Raw genomic sequence first — 24,242 nt, 5'->3', positions numbered from 1 at the left:
GAACCCGTGTCCCCTGCATCGGCAGGTGGACTCTCAACCACTGCACCACCAGGGAAGCCCCATTTTTAGTTTTTTAAGGAACCTCCATACTATTGTCCATAGTGGCTGTGCCAATTTACATTCCCACCAACAGTGTAGGAGGGTTCCCTTTTCTCCATATGAGAGGCGCTTAATTTTGTTACATTGCTTTATCCCCAGTGCCTAGAACAGTGCTTGGCATACAGTAGGCACATAGTAAATGTTTATTGAAGGACTGAATGAGCAAGTGAATTTGTGGATACTTGTGTTGCCACTCCCTTCCATAGCATATTGCCTGGCATATCCTGTTTGTAGCATTATAAAAGTAATAGCTAACATTTACTGTATTGACTGTACAGGCACACCTTTCCTTGTTCAATGATTGCACAACACTAACTTATCCTTCTACCAGGGCTTTATTAACCTTACTCTTACTGCTCCCTCCAAAAGAGGAAACATGAGGTACATGAAATATAAGAATAAATAGTGTAAGAGATTATAAGCACATTTGTATCCTTGGCCCCAGCACATTCCTGGCACAAGCCAGGTGACCATAGGTGGTCACATCTGAGTAAATAGTTGTCAGGTTATATATTGCTTTTACTTGCGTGAGGTCAGAATCCAGCTGCATTTTGAGTAAACCAGGCTTCCAGAATGCACAGGAAACACCTGTTAATTTTGGAAAGCAATTACACTGATTTGGAGAATTACTGCTGTTCACTAAAACAAAGCTTCCTTGGAGAAGAGAAGTGGAGTTAAAAGGCCTCACATGCATCTGTCTTTATTAATTACGTAGTGAGCACCCTTCCATGTGATGGATTGGTGACACAGGAAACATTCCAACTCTCATTCCACTAGTCCTTTTATCAAACCTGCAGAAAGAAGCCATGGAGTCTAAATTCCCACGTCAATCAAAAGCAGTTTTTAACAATTTCTTAAGTAGTACAGATCTTAAGATATTCATATGCTATTCAGAAAACACAGACAATTGTATCACTAAAAAAATCAAAGTTTTATAAAACTCTTCTTAGATGAAAGAACTGTCCCTGTGTCTTACATGTAAAACTGAAAGTAAAAATATCTGGGCAGTCTGTAGGTACCTTTGGAGGTAGCAAAAATGTACTAAGATATCCCAAAGTCAAAAGCCTTGTAAAGGGCCTGATGCAGCTTTTTATTTTTTTATTTTTTTTAAGAGCTGTCCACACAAAATTTACTTAAAATTTTAAAACTCAGATAGGTCACAAGTAAAAGGATAAAGACTTTTGCTTATTACCCGGTTAAGTAGTTCCTACCAGATCCAGACCCAGCTATGCCACAGATAGCAAATATAATTTAAAGAAAAATGCACAAACTTACAAAAATTATCCAAAGGCAGCAGGTTCTGAAGGCAAGTCAATACTTGGAAGTGGTTACACATTCTTCAGCTTTAGCTTGAGTGCTGGCTAAAGTCTGCATTGTGTAAAGGATAAAATCCTAAAAAAATAAAAAGAGATAAAACCCACAGTCTTTCTGGCCTAAAAAATCAGAGGCAGAATGTAAGGCATCCATATTTGCTAGAAAATAAGGTTTTTATTTATTTATTTTTATTGATCTTTGCTGTTGTTTTCTTTGTTTTTTAATTATTTATTTATTTATTTATTCACACACACACTGTATTTTATTTTTACAAGAGATAAATAAACTGACGCCAAGGATTGTAAATGGATGACCACAACAAAAGCAACAATGATTGCAATTACCAAACACGAAACACACTCATACTATGTCATAATATTGACATTCAGTACAGTAGTCCTCCACTGTAACAGCTCCTTTACTTTGCAGTGAAAATTGATTTGTATATATATATATTTTTTTAATTGGGTTGAACTTTTTTTTTTAAATTTTATTTATTTATTTTTGCTGTGTTGGGTCTTCGTTTCTGTGCCGGGGCTTTCTCTAGTTGTGGCAAGCGGGGGCCGCTCTTCATCGTGGTGCGCGGGCCTCTCACTATCGCGGCCTCTCTTGTTGCAGAGCACAGGCTCCAGATGCGCAGGCTCAGTAGTTGTGGCTCACGGGCCTAGTTGCTCTGCGGCATGTGGGATCCTCCCAGACCAGGGCTCGAACCCGTGTCCCCTGCATTAGCAGGCAGATTCTCAACCACTGCACCACCAGGGAAGCCCCAATTTGTATATTTTTTGATGCAGTTTTTATTTTGATATATATGGGGAAATGCTCAAACGGTTTAGCTACAGAAAACATGTTTTCCCTTATAAGGTGAATTATTCATAAAATTGTCTCAGGATTTGAACATCTGTCTGCTGGAATATATTATTTCAGACTCTTTGCTCCACTGTCTCCAAATAAAGTGTGTTATGAATCCCAGTATGGACTAGTTGGGTATCCAGATGGGAAAGATGTAGGAGTCTTACCTAAGAAAGTTATGAAATCTTTTAGAAAAGTAGTAACTTAAGAAAACTCCTTACCTTTATCTTTTAGAATTCTCACTCTGTAACAGGTAAAATCCCATGTCTTAGCTGTTGAGAAGCTAGGTAAAATATGCTTATGGATTTGTACAGATAACCTGTGAAAGCTATTTAATAGATTACATCTTTCCTCAATGTATTACGTACTGTTTCTAGTTAACAGGTATTTACTGCACGTTGACTGTGTGCTGGGAACCATATTTGAGGGAGTATAAAAAGAACTCTTAAAATGAAAACTGATATGAAGGTTTTAGTGAAGAATGTACAATAAAGATCTAGAGGGTTAAAGTTTTCTATGACTATCAAAGAAATGGGTTTTCATCTTAATAAAAATGCATGAAATCTTTTTGTAGGACAAAATTTAAATTCTATAAAAGTAAGAAAATACATCAGCTCTAATAGGTTCAAGAGTTTTTTTGATGGTAAAATGACTTTAAGTATGTTTTTATACCCAGTTACTTGAATAACTGTTGATGCTTTCATACTGTAGGCTAAAATGAGATCTTAGCCATTTTCTGGAATGTGGCTTCATTAGATTGGCCCTCGATGGTAGGAATTCTAAGCCACTTTAATTCATATTGAGCCCTTTCACTGTTAAGAAACAAAGTATTTTTGTAGGCTCTTCTATAACTCAACAAATTAATGTCTTCTCTGCCTACTCATTGAAATTTTGGCTCCAGTAAATATTTCTGCTGGCCTTTCCACTAATGGAAAGTGGAAAAGCTCTGTGGGGTGGATCCATGAGTGAAATCTGAGTATGAACAGAGGTGTTGGAGTTTATAGAAGCCTCCATTTCACTATACTTACCTGATGCTAAGGTAAAAACATTCTTTCTTCCCTGGGTTTGCCTTACAGGGAACTTATCTTTTTCCCTGATAGGGAAACACTAGACACTATAGAAGGTTAGAAGGTTAGAAGTGTGTTCATTTATAAGCTGTCTACAGGAAACACACTAAAAATCATTGCCGTAATCCACATGTCAGCATGGTCTGATTTTTTTTTGCATTTTGGTGGAGGTCCAGATGAGGATGACTGTCTCCAGTCCATCCTTTCTCTTGCCTTTGACCTTTCCTTCCTAAGTGTTAAAAAAAAATACTGTTTATGAGGAATGCTTGAAATAATTCAGATAAGTAAGCTTGGAGAAGGGAGAATGGGGGTTTTCAATCCTTTACATATTATTATTTTTTAATTATAAAAGTCATATAGAATCCTTTAAAAAACAAAGTCAAATGTACATAAAGTGAGAAGTAAAATGCTCCCTCCTTTCCCTCTCATTGTCCCCCTACATTCCAGTTGAGAGGAAGGGGTTTTGTTTGTTTGTTTGCTTTTTAATATGGAAAGTTTTAGGATAAATGGAAAGTTTAGGGGTAGTTCATCTCTGTCCCTAGGAGGCTATTGTTATCTTGGAGGTACGTGAGAAAGGCAGAGGCTGTCAGTCCTATTTCCCCCTTGGCAGGAACAGTGTCTTCCTTCTTGCCTGTCACCTCAGTACCTAAAACCAAGCCTAACCCACCAGGAGCTCAGTAAATGGCCAGGGTAACACACATCACAGATGGAAGAGCGGATGACACTTTGTCTTTTTAACCTGCTCCTTATTTTTCTCCTCTTCCCCTCTTTCCTGGTATCTTAATTTCTCCTTACTTCCCTCCTCTCTTCTTTTTTTGTGCTTTTAGCTAATGGCTCAGAGCAGATGATCAGTGTTTTGAAGGGCTGTCTACTAGACTCTTTCTGCTATTTAGTCCCATATGAAAGTCTGTACGGGTACTTGGCTTTACATTGCGAAGTGAAGTTCATATTAGCAAAGAAATCAGCAACTTCATTCCATAAGTGACACTTGCTTCTTATGTCATTCATAGGCCATTTCAGCCTGTTTGGTCTTTGAGGTTGTCATCATTGTGATCATTATGTACCAAAGAGGGATGAAGCTATTTATTTATTTATTTGGCTGCGTGGCATGCGGGATCTTAGTTCCCCGACCAGGGATCGAACCCATGCCTCCAGCAGTGGAAGCACAGAGTCGTAACCACTGGACCACCTGGGAAGTCCAAAGCTAGGTTTTAGAAAGATACTTTAAAAAGTATTTTGAGACCTAGCAGGATACCTTTAAGTCATTTATGTTGGTGATGGAAATTCTTTTATAAACAGGAGACTGTATTGTGATAGGCGTGAAACCATTATTATTCTGAGCTTTGGATCTTAACTGTACAGGTAGTAAGCTACCACAAAGAAGCAGTGGAATTAAACATGGAAGCCCAGGAGTGACCTGCAAAACCACAGCTCACATGATCTCACTACAGGAGTTCTTTACTCAGACGTGTGCACTGGAGGAGTTCTTTACTCAGAAGTGTGCGCTGGTGATGAGCTGTTTCACATGACTGATAATGCAGAAGCTTCTCTCTGCTGTCTTTTTTGCTACAAGTCTAGACTTTAAGTGTCTAGAATACTAATTTATTTTTTTTAATATTAAAGATGACCCCCTAAATATATATATGAGGAGAAAGAGAGTACACACGGCAAGTGAGCTTTCTATGTCTCAGGCATTGTTAGAGCATTATTTGTATTAATTCATTTAATCCTCATAAAGCCCTGTCAGGTAGGCATTATGATTATCCCCATTTTATGGATGAGGAATGAAGGCGTAGTGAGGTTAAGAGTCAGTTTCACTTAGCTAGTAAGTGGCTGAGCTAAGATTCAAACAGGCAGTTTTGCTCCAAAGCAGAGCATTTCTAGCATCTACTTCTAGAAGTGTATGAAACTATGACGAAATGTTTGTGACCCTGTTAGAAGTGAATCTGTTTATCTCACTTCTTGAATGCATGTTTATTTTTACTTCCCTTCTTGAATGCATGTTTATTTTTACTTCCCTTCTGTATTCTCTGACTCTGGCTTTAGAAGATTGGGTAACAAGTTTGATAGAAATGTTGTGATTTTTTTTTCCAATCAAGGCAGCTAAAGATAAGCAAGGAGCTGGTCAACAGTGTAACTAGTGGAAAGATACACTGATGCTAAGAGTGGAGGACAAAACGCATGTCCTTGCCTGATGCTGTCTGCAGCCTCTCAGTCTTGGAAAAATGGACGTGTATTCCCAGTGTACTCTGAGAAAGAAATGGGTTCCATATGGGTCTTTGCGGTTGTTGATGATTCATAGCGGTATAGAGTAGACCTTTAAGACAGTTATTTTGTGGATAGTGCCTGAGGAAGAGAAATGGTAAATAGAATTGTTCATGTATGCTTTTATTTATTTATTTATTTTAAATGTATTTATTTATTTTTTGGCTGCGTTGGGTCTTCGTTGCTGCGCGCGGGCTTTCTCTAGTTGTGGCAAGTGGGGGCTACTCTTCGTTGCAGTGCAGAGGCTTCTCATTGCGGTGGCTTCTCTTGTTGTGGAGCATGGGCCCTAGAGCGCGTGGGCTTCAGTAGTTGTGGTGCTTGGGCTCAGTAGTTGTGGCTCACGGGCTCTAGAGTGCAGGCTTGGTAGTTGTGATGCCCGGGCTTAGTTGCTCTGCGGCATGTGGGATCTTCCTGGACCAGGGCTCAAACCCGTGTACCCTGCACTGGCAGGCAGATTCTTAACCACTGTGCCACCAGGGAAGTTCCCACATATGGTTTTAAATAAGGAAATGGACTGATTTATTCATGAGCGATAGTTTAACCTTCCCCTCTCTAGCTACTTATGGGCTCCCAAGAAGCCTACTATCTTTTTCCATGTCAGTGGGAAATCCGAATTACAGGTTGTGGTTCCTGTTAGAAAATGGGAACATTCAAGTAGGCTTGGATAAAATAAGATCTAGGACTCTAAGCAGATGTCCTTTTGGTTTAACTACTGGTTTCCTTGTTAATTCCCCACTATTTTATTATAGTGGAGTCTATATGTAATGTAACATTTAATTTTGTGTAACATGGACTATGTCATATTTCTGTAACACATAACAGTAATACCTTTAACTTGAGAATGGCTTGAGTTTATCCAGGCAGAGTCTGTTTAGATGTATATGCAAAGTATAATTAGGTATTCATGAAGCTCAGTTCATATACCCTTCGATATGATTTCTCAGGATAATCCTATTAGAAACCACCAGTGCACCTGCTTTGTACTTAAGGATCCCAGAAAATGGCACCCTCTTTGGTGGTTGTTTTAATTATGTCCTATTCACTCTGTTGGTGAGGGAGGGTTGAGGATGGTCAAACACATGACACTGGACAGATGAGATTGATAGCAGTTTGTCAGTCACACACACCTTAGGGGGGGAGGACATAGCATGCCACACAGGGCCACATGGAGGTTGCACTTGGGGACAGAGGGAACCACCAGGGGCTGTAGTAGGCAGACTTTGTAGTATCAAGAGGATGAGGTGACCCTTGGTTTCCAGGGGAGGATGTGATTGACTAGTTTGACTAATTCCACACATTGGCAAGGAATTAAAATCCTCTACTCAGGGATAAGCCAGAGCAGTCCCTGTGGTAAGGAAGGTTGTTTGGCTTGGGGACCTTATCTGAGGGAGCAGAGCGGGAAGAGCAGCTTGTAGTTAGGCCCTCTGGGCCCTCTTGGTTTTCCCCAGATGTCAAGGCAGAACACCATAGTGGTTTTGTACTGAGTCACAATCAAGAGCATGGGCAGAGGGCCTGGTCATATTTTCCAAAAGTCTCACCACCTTTTCAGTGACTTAGGATTATGATGAAGAGACATTAGCAGAAGCAATGTGGTGTGTGATGATTGACACAATGATGGACACAGAAACACATGGCCACCCTGTTAGAGATGGTAGTCAGAGGGGGAGCTGTTCATCTCTTCCTACTTGCCACCCACTCTCACTCCCCTAGCCTGACTCCCCCGCTAGGTTCCCTGCTCTAGTGTTAGAACTTGATGAAGCCAAGGGGAGGGGTTGGGTTTGGATCCCCAGCTCCCTTCATGGATGGATGGTGTCTCTTCTGTCTTGCCTGCTTGCCAGCCATGTTAGCAGTAGGAACCTCTTTCTAACTAGTGAATCTCCAACTTCTCATCATACAGAAATGCACTCGCCTCTCGCCCGTCATCACCCTCCACATCACTTCCATTCCTACCTCCAAGCCTTTGCTCACAGTAAAGCTGTGAGCTTTGCTCCTCCAGTCCTCTCCCACTTAGGAGGCCTTTGCTTCTCCTTTCATTCACTGGAGTCCTCTCTCCCACGTGCCTGTACCCTGCCATCTCTCTGACTGCCCCAGTCTGCATGGGCTACTTCTTTCTCTGGTTCTGTAGCCCTTAGTGCCTGTGCACTGCCTTTAGCATTTAGCATACACTTACTTTTAGTTGTTCTCTGTTTAGAAAATGGTCCCTGCCTTTACCCTACTTACTGTGGTTATACTGATTCCTTTTGCCTTTATCAGTTTAAGAAAGTTTCAATTAGCAGGTGAAAAGAAAAGCAACCAATAGCATTTACAGTTTGAACATTATCTATGACTAATTCTATTAGATTATCTTCATCCAACCCCTAAAAAATGATGCATAATAAGTCCACAGTAAATATTTATTGAAATAAATGGCATAGTAGTTTTATATCTATTAAATATTATAAAATAGATATGTGAAAATATATGTATATAGGTACAATAAATGCGTGTGTATGTCTAAATATGAAGTGTCTGCATGTATTCTTCCCAACCTCATTATTTCTAGTGGCCTTTATTTGGTCTGGTACTAATGAGTTACACATTACGTAATGAGGAGGTAAAGAGAAGAAATGATGTTGGGTCAATATCTCTAACTTTATTTAAACATTTAAAAATTTTTTAAACAAAATAAATACCATCTTTGCCACAATGAGAAAAGTGGATTGGGAACCTGCTATACATTTTACTTGGAGGCAATTCTTAGCTCAGTAGAATGCTTTTCTATTTGTATTACAAATTTCTATCTATATTTCTTGAAGAGCATTTTAAAGAATCATTCCTCAAGCCCCCTAAGAAAGCAAAATTGCTGGTAATTAAATGTTTGGTACTTATTTTAGCTAGTCCTTGTTTCAGTAGGCAAGTTTATAACAAGTTATTCCACTGTGGCTAGGAACAGCTCAGGCTCTAACCAGACACCTCCCAGCTGAGCCTGAGGGGCAGGAGGGTCTGTTGGATTGTGATTGGCCTTGGGCTCCTTCTTTGTCCTTAAGATTGGACCAGGAACCCTGGAGGGCATGATCCTTACAGGCCAGGAGTTCTGCCACAATCCAGACAGCACTGCGGGAGATGCCTAATAGCATGGTGCTGTTTACTGTGGTCTCCTCAACAGTTGTGTGGTTACTCTGTGGCCCCTACAGACTGTTGAACAATCCCTTTACAACATCTTTTTCTCTTTTTAAAGCTGTCAATTGGCTAGCCAGAAGGTCAGTCTTCCTACCTATTATCTAGAGACTCATGCTAATGGCTTTCCTAAATAAGCCCTTACAGGCTGTAAGAGAAGGCATAGTCTATGTAACTTTCCCACATAAGTAGTTAAAAGGGAAAAAATAAAGGCAATCTTGAATATGTGCAGACACCTGGGACTTCCCTGGTGGTCCAGTGGTTAAGACTCTGTGCTTCCACTGCAGAGGACACGGGTTCAATATCTGGTCGGGGAATTAAGATCCAGGCCAGGAATTCTACAACCCTGACAGCACTATGGCGGTTAAAAAAAAAAAAAAAAGTGCAGAAATCTAAACCTGGGGTGTGGGGAGAAAGGAACAGGAGTTTCTCTTTTTCTTCCTTACTTCCTTTTCTTTCTCTTTTTTTTTCTAAATATAATTCTCATCTCCCTGTGAAGAAATAAGCTATCTCTAAAGAGTTGGTGCTCTGAACCATCTTTTATAAAACTTTTCAAAGTTTCTGAGTTTGTGGGATGTGTGTGTGTGTGTGTGTGTGTGTGTGTGTGTTGTCTTTGAAAAAGTAAATAGAAATGTTTTCATCGTAAAAGCACCAAAGGGTAAATAATGAAGTCTCTGTCTTATCTCAGACCACCGTCTCAGAGGCAACCATTGTTATCACTTTCTTCTGACTCTTTCTAGAGATATCTATCAGCATATTTGTGTTTGCCTGCCTGTGTGTCTACATTTTATATGCATACATATATATGTATATACACACATGCACACATATATATGTGTGTTTTTACACAGATGGATACACACTGCTATGTGCCTTGACTTTTTAATCTAGCAGTATTCTTGGAGAGCAACCTGTATCATTGTACATAGACCTATTTCATTTTTTAAACAGCTGTTTAGTAATTCATTGTATGGATGTGCCCAATTTATTTAACCAGTCTCCTATTAATGGCCATTGATGGAAACTCCTTTTAAAACTGCTTATTTGTCCTTAAACCTTACTGACTCCAAGATCTGCTTACATAAAGTGGGTGTGAACATCTGGGTAGGTTCTCTTCTACTTTAAGGAATTTTGAATTCCATTTGGTTTTTAACCAGTTTTCAGAGTTTTTCTTCGATGACTGTATTTTAAATAGCAGCCTCAGGTACTTATCCTGATTTTGTTTTTGTCAGTAGAGTACAATTTTAAGAATCCTAGTAATAAATGCATTTCTGGGGAAGGGGATGGTAATGGTATTTATAAGGGTAGAAGTTGCCCCTGTAATATTAAGCAGGCCTGTTTTTCAAAGTTCATCACTAAAGTCTGCTTTTCCTTCCTACAGAGTCACCCAAAACCAGGTTTTTTGTTGTTGGCGGTGGTGTTTTTATTTGTTTTGTTTTGTTTTTTTCCAAAGCCAGTTTTAAAATAATCCTCTAGTCTATATTTCAGGGGATGCTGGATATTTTTCTGTGTTTTCTCTTTTTGAAGCCATAGAATTGCAGCTTGCTAGTTTTAAAGGCTTGGTGGTTAACACCTCTAAAATTAATGAACCAATGAGTAAAAACACTAATTGTGTACATTTTACACTGCAAGTTTTTGTTTTTACACTTATTTTTGGTAACAAATTCCTGCTGTGCTATCCCTTATTTTAGTGATTTTATTTATTTGTATTGTGTGTTTTTTTTTTTAGATTTTTTTTTTTTTTTTTTTTTTTTAGTGTGAACCATTTTTTTTAAAGTCTTTGAATTTGTTAAAATATTGCTTCTGTTTTATGTTTTGATTTTTTGGCCATGGGGCATGTGGGATCTTAGCTCCCTGACCATGGATCGAACCTGTACACCCTGCATTGGAAGGCGAAGTCTTAACCACTGGACAGCCAGGGAAGTCCCTATTCTGTGGTTATTAATCAAAATGTTTAATTCCAAAAAGTTAATATACGTTAAATTATATATATATTTTTATTGAAATCAAGATAATAAAATCATTAATTTTTTTTTTTAAATCATTAATTTTTTAAATTAAAGTTTGCCCTAAACCTTAGGCACTCTAAGATACTGGGGTGAGGGGGTGGAGGGAAGGGGGGTGGGGATTTATGCTCTTCAGCTGTCGTAACATCAGCCATCTATAGTCTTACATATTATGGAAGCATCAGTGTTTATTTTTAGTCAAAGCAGCTAGTAATGGAGAAGACCTATCAGATGATTTGGTTTACCTCTCAGCACAGAGGGTCACACTTGATAAACCTGATTTTTGTTGAAGTCAGATAAGTTTGTTTCAGACTCTGTGTTATTTCTTGGCTTTTATGTTCTGTCACCCTGGCTCTGCATGGACTTAAAATAATTATGTGGGCTTCCCTGGTGGCGCAGTGGTTAAGAATCCCCCTGCCAATGCAGGGGACATGGGTTCGAGCCCTGGTCCAGGGAGGTCCCACATGCTGCGGAACAACTAAGCCTGTGCACCACAACTGAGCCTGCGCTCTAGAGCCCGCGAACCACAACTGCTGAGCCCGCGTACCACAACTACTGAAGCCCATGCGCCTAGAGCCCGTGTTCCACAACAAGAGAAGCCACCGCTCGCCACAACTAGAGAAAGCCCATGTGCAGCAACGAAGACCCAACACAGCCAAGAATAAAATAAAGTAAAAATAAATTAAAAATTAATAGTAATAATTATGCAAGATCCTGCGTTTGGAAAATGTAAAAACATGACATGAATATATGAGTCTCGCTTTATTAGAGGATGAAAATGCCTGTGTAGGGCTGATTCCCAAGTTGTGCCATGTTTTCTGAAAGAAGTAGAGAGAAAACTTGCTTATTTTAGGGGTAGTTCCTAGGAAAATCATGTGAGTAGGCAGTAGAGAAAATTCCACATGTACTGCATAATTGAGAAGAGGACCTGAAAATAAGAAGAGGAATGGTTTTTAAATTGTTTTTTGTTGATTTGATGCATGGTTTTCAACCTGACACTGGAATCTGCAGTTCCATAAGGGAATTGAAGTAAAAGAGTAAAAAGTTTTCTGGGGAAACTAAATAGAAACAATTTTCCAGTGAAAATTGTAAACCTATTTTATATACTTGGCATATTATAATACAGAACTTATTTTTAAATTTTTTTGCTAATTTTTCCATGGAGTGTTGTTCATCCTTCAAGTTTTCCTTGGTAGTTTTTCCCACTCATTCTGTGATAAACATGAAAGCAGCCAAAGGAAACATGTAATCACCAAGTCATAATGAGACAGCATTTGCAAAAGAATTTTGACATCCTGAGGACTAGCAGGTTCTGTTCAGTTTGGTCCAGGAGTAGAAAGAAGAGGTGGAGAGAGATGCCAGAAGTTTAGATTTATATGTTGTGACTTGGAAATGAGAAAGAAACTTTGAAGGTGAGAATACTGGAATGAACTTCTTTCTTCACATTTGGGAGGAATTAAATGGAGCTCAGAATAAAATCACAGGCAAGAGAGGAAAAAGATAACTGGATTTGTCAACAACTGAGAACAGGCTTCAGTGCTTTGAACGCATTCTTCAGTTAACTTTGCTCCCCTTTTCCTTTTTGTGCCATCCTTGGCCTCTTTCCTCCCCTTGCTGGACTCTTTAATTTAATAGAGTTTCACAAGTTGAACCTGGCAAATTTTATGCCTGGCTTGGCACTGTGAAGGTTTTATGTTCCTAAAAACTCTTCGAGGAAATGGATTATTTTTTAAAAGACAGTTTCTTTTGAAAATGAGATCATCCTTGATGTGACATCTTACCTGAAATAGAAATTGATATACTTCCAGTGTAAGATGTGCTGTTTATATATAGAAAATAACATAAGTAATTTTTGGGACTTCCCTGGTGGCACAGTGGTTGGGAATCGGCCTGGCAGTGCGGGGGGACATTGGTTTGATCCCTGGTCTGGGAATATCCCACATGCCACAGAGCAGCTGAGCCTGCATGCCACAACTACTGAGCCCATGTGCCGCAAGTACTAAAGCCCGCGCGCCTAGAACCCGCGCTCTGCAACAAGAGAAGCCACCGCAATGAGAGGCCCGTGTACCGCAACGAAGAGTAGCCCCCGCTCACTGCAACTAGAGAAAGCCCGTGCGCAGCAGGGAAGACCCAATGCAGCCAAAAATAAATAAAATTAAATCTTTTGAAAAAGAAAATAACGAGTAATTTTTAAAAAAAGTGATGGCAGTAAATAATCATCACTCTAAATGCAAGGATCCTTGGCATGTGGAATTGAAGGGACAGTTGCCTAATGAGTAGAAATTTACTTCTGGCTTTACTTGTCTCTGTTTTTATCCCCGTGTACTTGGAAAAAATAGTATTTTCTGGAAGCCAGGCTTCTTCCCTGTTAGAAGCAAATCTGACTTGGAAAGGATGGGCTGGGGAAGGAGAACCCAGTTTTGGCTCTTTCTGGTTGTTGTTGCAGCTTACTGTCCTCTACTTCATTTATCAAATTATGTAATAACTAGGCAGGAAAGTGTGCAGGAAACACTATGTCCTGTTCCTTTAACCCTAAAAGTAGACTGTATTAGGATTTATCTTCTGACAGTGGGAAGGAAGTGTAAGGAATGGAGGAGCGGCATAGGTAAAGAATCCATGTTTCATTATCAGGAATCTAAAATTATTAGATGGCTTAGAAGGCGGTTCACAGTTATATGGGAAAATAGATTAATCAACAGTTTTTTTCTGTTTAATTATTTAGAGCTGAACATGTATGTGGATACTAGGTACCGTCTTTCCTGATTTTATTGCTGACCCCATTACCTTTCCTTTAAAATCAGATCCTTTGTTGACATATTTCTGTTTCGATTGATGTCACCCTCATTTTGCTGGTGACTGTTCACGAAACCTCGAAGGAAGACTCGAGTTTCTCCCCCTCCTCTTTACCCTAGCTCTGGTGATTTTTCTTCTTACATACAACCCTTCCTCTCAATTCCTGATGTAGCCACCCTGGCACAGGCTGCCTGCACCATTGAAATTAACTCCTAGATCTTCCTCCACTTCTGTCACTGTGCCTACCTCCATTTCACCCTTAGTTCATTGGTTTTGGGTTATAAGATTAATACTCTTAAAACCGCATTTTGCTGTACTCACTTTCCTCCCTCCTAAGCTTGAGAAATCATAATTGGTTTCTACTGTTTACCATTCAGGTATGTGGGGAGCTCCTTTAGCTTCCACTTAAGCTGTGAGATCATCAAGGTGATCTCACTGATGCTAATAAACAAGGATATCCTTTCCTCTGGTTGGTGGGGGGTGGGGTGGAAGGTGCTGTGCTTACAAAGCTTGACTGACCGAGGAGCTGCCCTTCTCATCTCTGTTGGCACTAACAAGAAAGAAGTGTGGTAGTGACAAGCTTGGAGGTATAGTAAGGAAATCTTTGAGGTCTACTGGAAGATTTGAGTGTCCTTGTTGAAGGCCTACAAGATGAGTATAAACACCTTAGCTATTGTTCATGCTCCTTGACAGCCTGGCACCTGTCGTCTTCTCCAAGCTTGTTTTCTATTAATTACTTACAGGAGATTCCACTTGTAGCCAAAATGTTTTTGTTTGTTTTGTGAATACCAACATTCCCACTTCTACACCATTGATTATGATGTCCAGATGTCCCTTCTCCTTTAAACCATACAGTTTTTCCAGTATTCCCCCCCAAACCCTTCTTTGTGATCACCACTACCATATATACTATTGGAAGTTCTGAAATACAATACACATTGGTTTCTAATATCATTTTGTTCATTCAGTAAAAATTTGTTGTGTGCCTATTACATATCAAGTAGTATGCTGGGGATTCAACTGAAAAAGAGAATTTCCTTGTCCTTGGGAGTTTACATTTTCATGAGAGAAACAAATATACCACTGAGTAAGATCACATAGGATTGAGAAAAGCCAGGTAAACTAATTTGTGATAGGGAGGGGGCAGTCAGGGAAGGTTTTCTGTAGGTAAGCGATTTTCAGAACTAAAATCTCCCAAAGTTTATGGCGGTATGTTTTGATCCATATTTTTAATATTTAAAGCTTATTTATTTATTTATTTGTCCCCTTGTTCTTAACTGTTAACTTTTGTAAACATTTATATCCCTAAATGGGTGTGGCAACTAACTGGTTACTATCTTCTTAATAATAGCTCTCCGAATGTTGATCCAGGAAACACCTCTCAGCGCTCTTTAGACAAAATAAACCTACATTTCCTCACAGGTGCCACAGCCCTATTACTGATTATTCGAAATTTTTACACTGTTGAGTCCAAAAGAGCTCACAGATGGGCTGATCCAAAAAATCAAATTACTGGGGTTTTGTTACAACCAGATTCTGATTCAGTGGGGTGGGACAGGGACTGAGGTTTTATTTTTCTAAAAAGCTTCCTGGTGATGCTGAAGCTGCTAATAGATTGAATATGTTTTGAGTAGCAGAGTTTCAGGGTATCTCTTTAGAGTTGAAGAGATAAAGAATTAAGATAAAAACAGGTTGAAGGTATATTTTCTTCTATTTATATGGATGGATCCTGCAGTCTGTACATCCTAACTCTCATTTACTGTCAGTCATCTAAATCAACTAATTTCCCAGCTGGGTTGGGCTCCCATCCCTGAACCCAGAGACAAGCGAATCTTGCCAGTGATTTGACTAGAAAGCTTCTGTTCTCCACCCTCCCCACCCCACCCCAGGAGTGAGTCTTCTCCATGTCATGGGGAGCTATGATAAGATATGCACCCACCTAATTGAGGTTGTGATATGATTCCCTGAGGCCCCCAGCCACTGAGTAATAGGAAACCCCATCTTTACCAGAAGGAAGTGTTCCTTTTGGCATTCTGCCTCCATCCAACTAGTTTGTGTAACTGTCAGCCTCCAGGCATGGCTTCTGAGGCAAGTCTGTATCCTACAATGTGTACTCAGGAACTGGAAGAAAATTTATCTTCAGCTTTTAAGATTCCCAGTAGAAATTCTCATAACTTGTAGGAAGCTTGGCAGTTGAGTGACCTGCCCATGACCTGAGAAAGGAACCTGCTAGAGTGAAATGCAACTGTCTCTTTATTCTGCCTGAGTATTTCCCCTGACGATTTTCTGTGGATCTTTTCCTGACTCTTCTATTCTGCAGGTATTCTTTCTTTCTTTATTTTTGGCTGCATTGGGTCTCTGTTGCCGCCAACGGGCTTTCTCTAGTTTCGGCGAGCGGGGGCTACTCTTTGTTGCAGTGCGTGGGCTTCTCATTGTCGTGGCTTCTCTTGTTGTGGAGCACGGGCTCTAGGCACGTGGGCTTCAGCAGTTGTGGCACGTGGGCTCAGTAGTTGTGGTTCACGGGCTGTAGAACGCAGGCTCAGTAGTTGTGGCACATGGGCTTCGTTGCTCCACAGCATGTGGGAGCTTCCCGGCCCAGGCGCAAACCTGTGTCCCCTGCATTGGCAGGTGGATTATTAACCACGGCGCCACAAGGGAAGTCCTCTGCAGGTATTCTTGTTGACTGCAGACAGGAAAGCAGTTGCTACAGGCAACTTGTTCCTGACTCTTTACAACTAAAGCTAGAAAGAATTATTTCTGTTGCCTTTCTTGGGAACTTTCCTATGGAATTTCCCCCCACAGATTGGACTGCAACAGTGGCTTTTAGATTCAAGAGATCTAAAAAATGTTAGATCTGAGAAATGTTGTTGATGACAGGCTGGCGAGAAGCAGTTGGTAAATGGCCTGGCACAGGGGTTTTCAAACTTTAGCCTGTATCACTTAGGGGTCCTGCACCTCTAGGGTTTCTGATTTAGCAGGTCTGGAGTAAACTGGAGAATTTGTGCCCATCCTCATTCCTTCCCATGTCTTGTGATGTGGTTACATGAAAGGCAATTGGTGATAACCAGAGAGATGGGCATGGGCACATGTCCACAATAGTACATTATGATGATCATCATTACCTCCCAGTCCTTGTAGATTTGTTACTTGCTTTAAAAAAAAAAACAAAAGCAAACCACTGAGGCCCAAAGAAGCAGCACCTCTTCTAATGTTGGAACATGAACATGGTTGGTAACCCAGCTCACCTCCTGTGAGGCTTTTTGGTTTGTGCTAGTAGAGACCTGATTGTCTAGAGTTAAGGGATAGGTTGGGGGCAGCTGGGAAACTTGCTCCTTACCCACCTTCCTATCACAGAAATACATGTTGGTTTTTTTAATTTTTAAAATTTATATAATTTTTAAAGGTCACTTTCCATCTACAGTTACTACAAATCATTTGGCTATATTCCACGTGTTGTATAATACATTTGAGTCTATTTTACACCCAATATATTGTACCTGCCCCCTGCCACTAGTAACCACTAGTTTGTTCTCTGTATCTGTGAGTCTGCTTCTTTTATGTTACATTCACTAGTTTTTTGTAAAAATGCATGTTTTTCAAGATGATCCATTTTAAACCCAAAAGTAATTTGGGTTTTGGACAACTGAGATAGGGAAAGGGAAGGGAGAGTTTGGTTGATCTGACTCTTTTTATCCCTCCAAATCCCTTAGATGTGCCTTGCTTACATCACATAGTTTGTTTTTGGTAGCATTCCTTGTTCTCAAAGGTGACTAATGAGATGCTCTCTATTGCAGCAGTTCTGGAGCATCCCAGGAGGGACCCAATGATCTGGACCTTCATCTTAGTGACCTTCCTTCAGATGAAGAAGAAGTCATCAACAGTTCTGATGAAGACAATGTCAGCTCTGCTTCTAGTAAAGGGGAGCCTGACCTGCTGGAAGATAAACAAGTATGTTGTTGGTAACTCAGAAGTAATATTTATTAACATGATAGGCATAAAATCCCTGTTCTAAATGTTCTGAAGTTAGATTGCAGTGATGGTTGCACAACCCTGAATATATTAAAAACCATTGAATTATACATTTTAAAAGTGCAAAAATATATTGTATGGAATGCAAATTATATCTCAATAAAGGTGTTAAAGAAAATTAAAAATCCTGATAAAGGGAAAATGATAGTGCTAAGTGGAAGATTAGTACAGAGTCATGCATATCATGTAGTCCTATGTACATCAGCCCAGGATGGGCCACAAATGTGGCTTTAGCCAACTAATAACTCAAGGAAAGAAGGTGATAGCAGTTTCTAAAAGAAGAAGTCTTTGGTGTAGAAGCATAGGAAGAGACCTTCTTTTGTAACTTCTTTGATTTTCAATTTCTCAGTTTATACAATGGGACTGTAATGTTGTTCTGAGGCTCAAACAGGATAATAGTTGCCAAAACACTTCGTAAGTCAAGAAAGTTTATGCACATTAAACATGTATAGGGCTTCCCTGGTGGCGCAGTGGTTAAGAATCTGCCTGCCAATGCAGGGGACACGGGTTCGAGCCCTGGTCCGGGAAGATCCCACATGCCGCAGAGCAACTAAGCCCGTGCACCACAACTACTGAGTCTGCACTCTAGAGCCCACGAGCCACAACTACTGAGCCTGCGTGCCACAACTACTGAAGCCCGTGCACCCTAGAGCCCGTGCTCCGCAATAAGAGAAGCCACTGCAACGAGAAGCCTGCACACCACAACCAAGAGTAGCCCTTGCTCGCTGCAACTAGAGAAAGCCCTTGCACAGCAACGAAGACCTAATGCAGGCAAAAATAAATTAATTAATTAATTTTAAAAAAAACATGTATAATATACTTCTATAATTGTGTTTGTGGTAGGTTGTATTAGTTTCCTAGGGAAGTCGTCACAAACTACCACAAACCGAGTGGCTTGAAAACAGAAATATATTGTTTAACAGCTCTGGAGATCAGAATTCCAAAATCAACATGTCGGCAAGGCCATGCTCTCTCTGAAACCTGTAAGGGAGAATCTTTTCTTTCCTCTTCCTTGTAGTTTGCCGGCAGTCCTTGGAGTTCCTTGGCTTATAGCCACAGCACTTCAGTCTCTGCCTCCATCGTCACGTGGTGTGCTCCCTTCATGTGTGTGTGTCTGTGTCTCCTCTTCTTGTAAGGACAACAATCAGATTAGATTAGGTGCCCACCATAGTCCAATATGACCTCATTTTAACTTACTGATTACATCTGAAACAGCCCTGTTTCCAAATAAGGTCACATTCTGAGGTCCTGGGGGTTAAGACTTGAACATTTATTTTGGAGGGACATAATTCAAACCATAACAGGTACTATATTCCATGGACATATAATGGGCATATTACTGATATGTGTCTAGATGCCAGTAACATTCCGTCATGAAAGTGCCAGACTCAGTCTTAGTAGGAGGAGAAAAGAAAGAAGATGTGCTGTTGTGCCCTTGTCTTAACTTTGTGAAGGAAAAGCAAGCTGATGTTCAAAAAGTTATTCCTGGAAAGATAAAAGTACCACCATTAAAGGAAGAAAATTACCCCTGCACCACACCTGTGTGTCTGTGCTTATCTATGTGCAGGTTATTACATTGAATCTTCAAAATCATCCTAGGGTATAGATCTAACATATGTACTGTTTTTCTCCTTTTCACATGAAGAAAAGGAGTTTATAACTTGCCTTGTGCAAGTAACTTGCCTTGGAACCTCCTGAAGTGAGGTTTTTAACCAAAATCTGTCTCTGCTAATAACTTGGTGTAAGTCCCAGAATCTGAATGATTTTTTTTGTTTGTTTGTTTTTAAATATTTATTTATTTATTTGGCTGCGCCTGGTCTTAGTTGCAGCACGTGGGATCTTTAGTTGAGGCATGCGGGAACTTTAGTTGTGGCGCATGGATCTTTTAGTTGCACCCTGCGGGATCTTTAGTTGCAGCCTGCGGGATCTTTTGTTGTGGCATGTAGGCTCCTAGTTGCGGCATGCAGGATCTAGTTCCCTGACCAGGAATCGAACCCGGGCCCCCTGCATTGGGAGCACAGAGTCTTAGCCACTGGACCACCAGGGAAGTCCCCAGAATCTGACTGATGTTGATGGAACATATTTGGGGTGGGGGTGAATAGCCATGCTAATTTTTTTTTTCCTCCAAGTTTTTAGTTTTATATTTTTTGGTCTTTACTTTCAGTGCTTAATAAATGATTGTTTAAAAATGAGATCTATTCATTCTGCTTCATTGTGGTTAGAATATCACCACTGTTCACCCCTCCTAAATATTGACTTCCCTGCCTTTTTTACCCCCAAATTTTCTTTGTAAAATAGCTCATCTGATATATACACTCACAAAGAGAGGCGAAAACCTAAGAGAATATTGTTTTTTAGAAGTTAATCATGTGTCACCTCATTTTGGGGATAATTTAATGATGAGATGTTTCTCAGGTGGATCTGGTTGTTCAGTTTTTTGCTTTTTAGTAGAACTCTTGAGTAATATAGCAGAGGCCTTTTATGAATTCTGTTTAAAAGTAATGGATAAATTTCACTGAATTTTACTTGTAGTGAACAAATATGAAAAGAGGAGAACAGAGTTAAGAATTTACAAAGCTGGGTCTGGGCTGTTATCAGGAGATCGGAACATAAAACTGGATTTCAGATCAAAGGTTCTGTTTTGGAATTTGTTTGAATTATTTTATGGCCTTGACAAAGTAATTTCATTTGTGGTCCATGTTTCAACTTCCATGACTGTATACTTTAGGCAGATGCATTTATTTAACAGGTAGTCTCCTTTGAAATGCGTTGTAATTTAAGTGAGGACTTTCATTAACTGAAAAGTTAAGATACCAAATAAAGCCTCTCTCGCGCAGTTTTACATCATTGTTTGACTTGGGTCAGAATCGTTGTTCTTACAAGTTGAAGTTAATATAGAGCTTTTTATTTTGTTTTGGTTATCTTTGACTTTCTGTTTTGAAAATGATTGTAATCCACTGAATCATTTTCTGATAGTGACTGTCCTTCTTTAGCTCTGTAGTCTTCCTACTTTAAAAGGTAAAGTAGACAGGGCTTCCCTGGCGGCGCAATGGTTGAGAGTCCGCCTGCCGATGCAGGGGACACGGGTTCATGCCCTGGTCCGGGAAGATCCCACATGCCGCGGAGTGGCCGGGCCCGTAAAGTAGACAATAGAATACACAGATTCCTAGAATTTTAGAATTGCAAAAGGCCTTAATCATCTAGTCCAACACCCTACCCTTTTACATGATGAAATAGCTATAATGAGCTTTTCGTTTGTTTCAGTTTACATATTCATGTTACTCAACACATATTCAGAAGCAATGTGCTCTGGTCTTAGATTCTGAGAAGGTGGCAGCCACCCTTGTACACTTGCTTATTCAGGCATCTTAAGTGCATAGTGAACCAGGCGCTGTGCTCTGCACAGAAGGGGGCAAGGGTGAATAAGATCACAGAATAGAGAGAATCCAGATGTGTCAGCAACTAAACGCAGTCCACTGGGTTAAGCCCTAAAAGTTCTCCACTAATAAGAGAATAATCTTGGGACTTCCCTGGCAGTCCAGCAGTTAGACTCTGCACTTCCACTGCAAGGGGCGCGGTTTCAATCCCTGGTTGGGGAACTAAGATCCTGCATGCTGAGCGGTACGGCCAAAAAAAATTAAAAAAAAAAAAGAGGGAATAATCTTGTCATTTGGGGATGGTAGGGAGAGAATATCAAGGCAGCCTTCATAAAGGAGGGATCCTTTGAGTGCCTGTCACCTTAAAGGATGAGTTGAAATATGCCAAGCAGAAATCTTTGGGAGAGGGGGAGGTGGTGAGGAGGGATGTTGAAGCAGAAGGACAGACATGTAAGGGCAGAGCACACTTGGAGTTGCAACGTGGTTGCAATTTGGCTGGATACACAGTGTGGAGGAGTAGGAATGAAACTAGTGAAGATAACTAGACACAATGTGGAGTGTCTTCTAAACATAGCAAAGAAAGTTCAGTCTTTGTTGCCCATAGGTGATAGGGAGCTGCTAATGTAGCTCAACCTGAGAACTAATGTGATTATATTTGCATTTTAGAGCTAGTACCTCTGGTGGCAGTGGAGAGAATGGGTTACAGTGGGGTAAATCTAGAGCAAGGAAGCCACTTCCTAGGTTACTGCAGTAATGTAGGCAAGAAATAAGGAGGCAATATGGAAGGAGAGGAAAGGATTAATAAAATATTCAGAAGCACAAATCAACAGGGCTTGATAACTTAATTGTGATCATAGAGTGTGGAGAAGAAAGTAGAATCCAGGTTTCTGGCTTTGGTCAGTAGGTATATACAGTACGTAGCAACGAGTGACTGAAGGCCATCAAATGCTGTATTTTTTTTTTAACATCTTTATTGGAGTATAATGCTTTACAGTGGTGTGTTAGTTTCTGCTTTATAACAAAGTGAATCAGCTGTACATATACATATATCCCCATATCTCCTGCCTCTTGCATCTTCCTCCCACCCTCCCTATCCCACCCCTCTAGGTGGTCACAAAGCACCGAGCTGATCTCCCTGTGCTAGGTGGCTGCTTCCCACTAGCTATCTGTTTTACATTTGGTAGTGTATATAAGGCCGTGCCACTCTCTCACTTAGTCCCAGCTTACCCTTCCCCCTCCCCATGTCCTCAAGTCCATTCTCGACATCTGCGTCTTTATTCCTGTCCTGCCCCTAAAATGCTTTATTTCTTATGAATCTTTTCCTGATTATGATTACACCACTCGCTGATTATGATCCTTCCCTCCTTCAAGATACCAGCACATTTCATAGTTGTCCTTATGTATAGTTATTTGTATATATGGTTTGATCCCTTGTTCACTTCTTGAAGGCTGGAGCTATTTCTTATTTATCTTTAATCTCCTCTTCTAACATCTACTTTCATGCCCCGTTTCAGAACTACGAAATCAGAATTTCCAAGACAGTTACCTAGGAATCTGAAATTTAAGAGCTGCCTGGTGGTTTTAGTGATCAGTAATGTTTTCAGACAGCTGTAGAGCAGTGAATTAGCTGACGGTGGAGCTGTTTTCTACTACTAACCTTGCTATCAAATTATGGATATTGAATTACTAACGTCAGATTTTTAAATGATGGAGTAAAAATGGTACATTCTTCCTTTTGGGAATGATCTCAGAATAACAAGGAAGATAAGAAATATAAACTCTGCCTTCAGTGATATTAGGAGACAGCTAAAACCCTAAATCACAATATGTGAGTAAGGGCTACCGTGAGGTTCCAGTTTCTCCATATCCTCACCAATACGCGCTATTTTCTGAATTCTGATTATACCAGTCTATGGGTATGAAGTGATATCTCATTGTGGTTTTAATGCATTTCCCTGATGACTAATTATGTTAAACATCTTTCATATACTTATTGGCTCTTCTTATATCTTCTTTAGTGAAATGTCTATTCACCTCTTTTACCCATTTTTAACAGAGTTTTATTGAATTATAATAATTTTTTATGTATTCTGGATACAAAATTCATGATTTACAAGTATTTTTTCTCACCTATGGCATATCTTTTTATTTTATTTTATTTTATTTTTGTGGTACGCGGGCCTCTCACTGTTGTGGCCTCTCCCGTTGCGGAGCAGAGGCTCCGGACGTGCAGGCTCAGCGGCCATGGCTCATGGGCCTAGCCGCTCCGCAGCATGTGGGATCTTCCCGGACCGGGGCACGAACCCGTGTCCCCTGCATTGGCAGGCGGACTCTCAACCACTGCACCACCAGGGAAGCCCTGTTTTTATTTTCTTTATGGTGTCTTTTGAAGCATAAAAAATTTTAACGTATGACGTTCAGTCTATCAATATATTTTTTTTAATGGATCATGCTTTTGGTGTTGTATCTAAAAACTGTTAGCCTAAACCAAAGTCACAAAGATTTTCTTCTAGAAGCTTTATAACTTTAGGTCTTACATTTAACTCTATGATAAATTTTCAGTTAATTTTTGTATATGGTGTCAGGTAGAGTATAAATTCATCTTTTTGCTTGTCCAGCAATGTTCAACCATTTGTTGAAAATAAAGAAAAAAACCCCAACTATCTTTCCATTGAATTGCCTTGACAACTTTGTCAAAAATCCATTGACCAGGGACTTCCCTGGTGGCGCAGTGGTTAAGACTCTGTGCTTCCAATGCAGGGGCCCAAGGTTCGATCCCTGGTTGGGGAACTAGATCCCACATGCATGCCACAACTAAGGAGCCTGCAAGCCACAACTAAGACCCGGGGCAACCAAATAAATAAATAAATACATTAAAAAAAGAAGTTAAAAAAAATCCATTGACCATAAATTTAAGGGTTTACTTCTCTCAATTTTTTTCCTATTGATCTACACATCTGTCTTTATGCCAGTACCTACCATTTTTTTCCCCAAAATTTATAATCTCAGCTTCTAGAAAAGAAACACATACTATATAGTCACCACTCTCAGTGCTGCCTCTGAATCACTGTCACCCTTTGTCTCACTGAGTTGCCATGCAACACCTGAGATCTGAGATATTTAATGTTTAAATATCAGAATTTTAAGGTTGAAAGTTCAACACTCTAATTTTACAGATGAGGAATCTCAGGCCCACATATCTGCCTAGGGATAACATTATTATAGAGTTACTCTGCACAATTCTCTTCAACCCAGGCCCCGGCAGAGCAAGGTCCTGAAGGGGGGGG

At 40.1% G+C, this 24,242-nt stretch overlaps 1 protein-coding gene across 2 annotated transcripts in view; it reads left to right on the top strand.

The window, feature by feature from the left end:
• The window catches only part of FGD6 (FYVE, RhoGEF and PH domain containing 6), a 109,484-nt gene that overhangs the window by 21,606 nt on the left and 63,636 nt on the right, over positions 1-24,242 (top strand). Inside the window, exon 3 of one of the 2 annotated variants that reach the window (XM_027107214.1) lies at positions 17,344-17,497. In XM_027107214.1, the coding sequence (XP_026963015.1) occupies positions 17,344-17,497 (154 nt within the window). The remainder of the gene's footprint in view (positions 1-17,343; positions 17,498-24,242) is intronic. The other variant, XM_027107215.1, reaches the window with a different exon arrangement.

This window comes from Aethalodelphis obliquidens, unplaced genomic scaffold, assembly GCF_003676395.1.
Source record: "Aethalodelphis obliquidens isolate GAN/ISIS:26980383/991018 unplaced genomic scaffold, ASM367639v1 scaffold8, whole genome shotgun sequence".
Lineage (NCBI taxonomy): Eukaryota > Metazoa > Chordata > Mammalia > Artiodactyla > Delphinidae > Aethalodelphis > Aethalodelphis obliquidens.
Note: the sequence above shows the minus strand (reverse complement) of the source record. Positions and strands in the feature narration are given on the sequence as shown.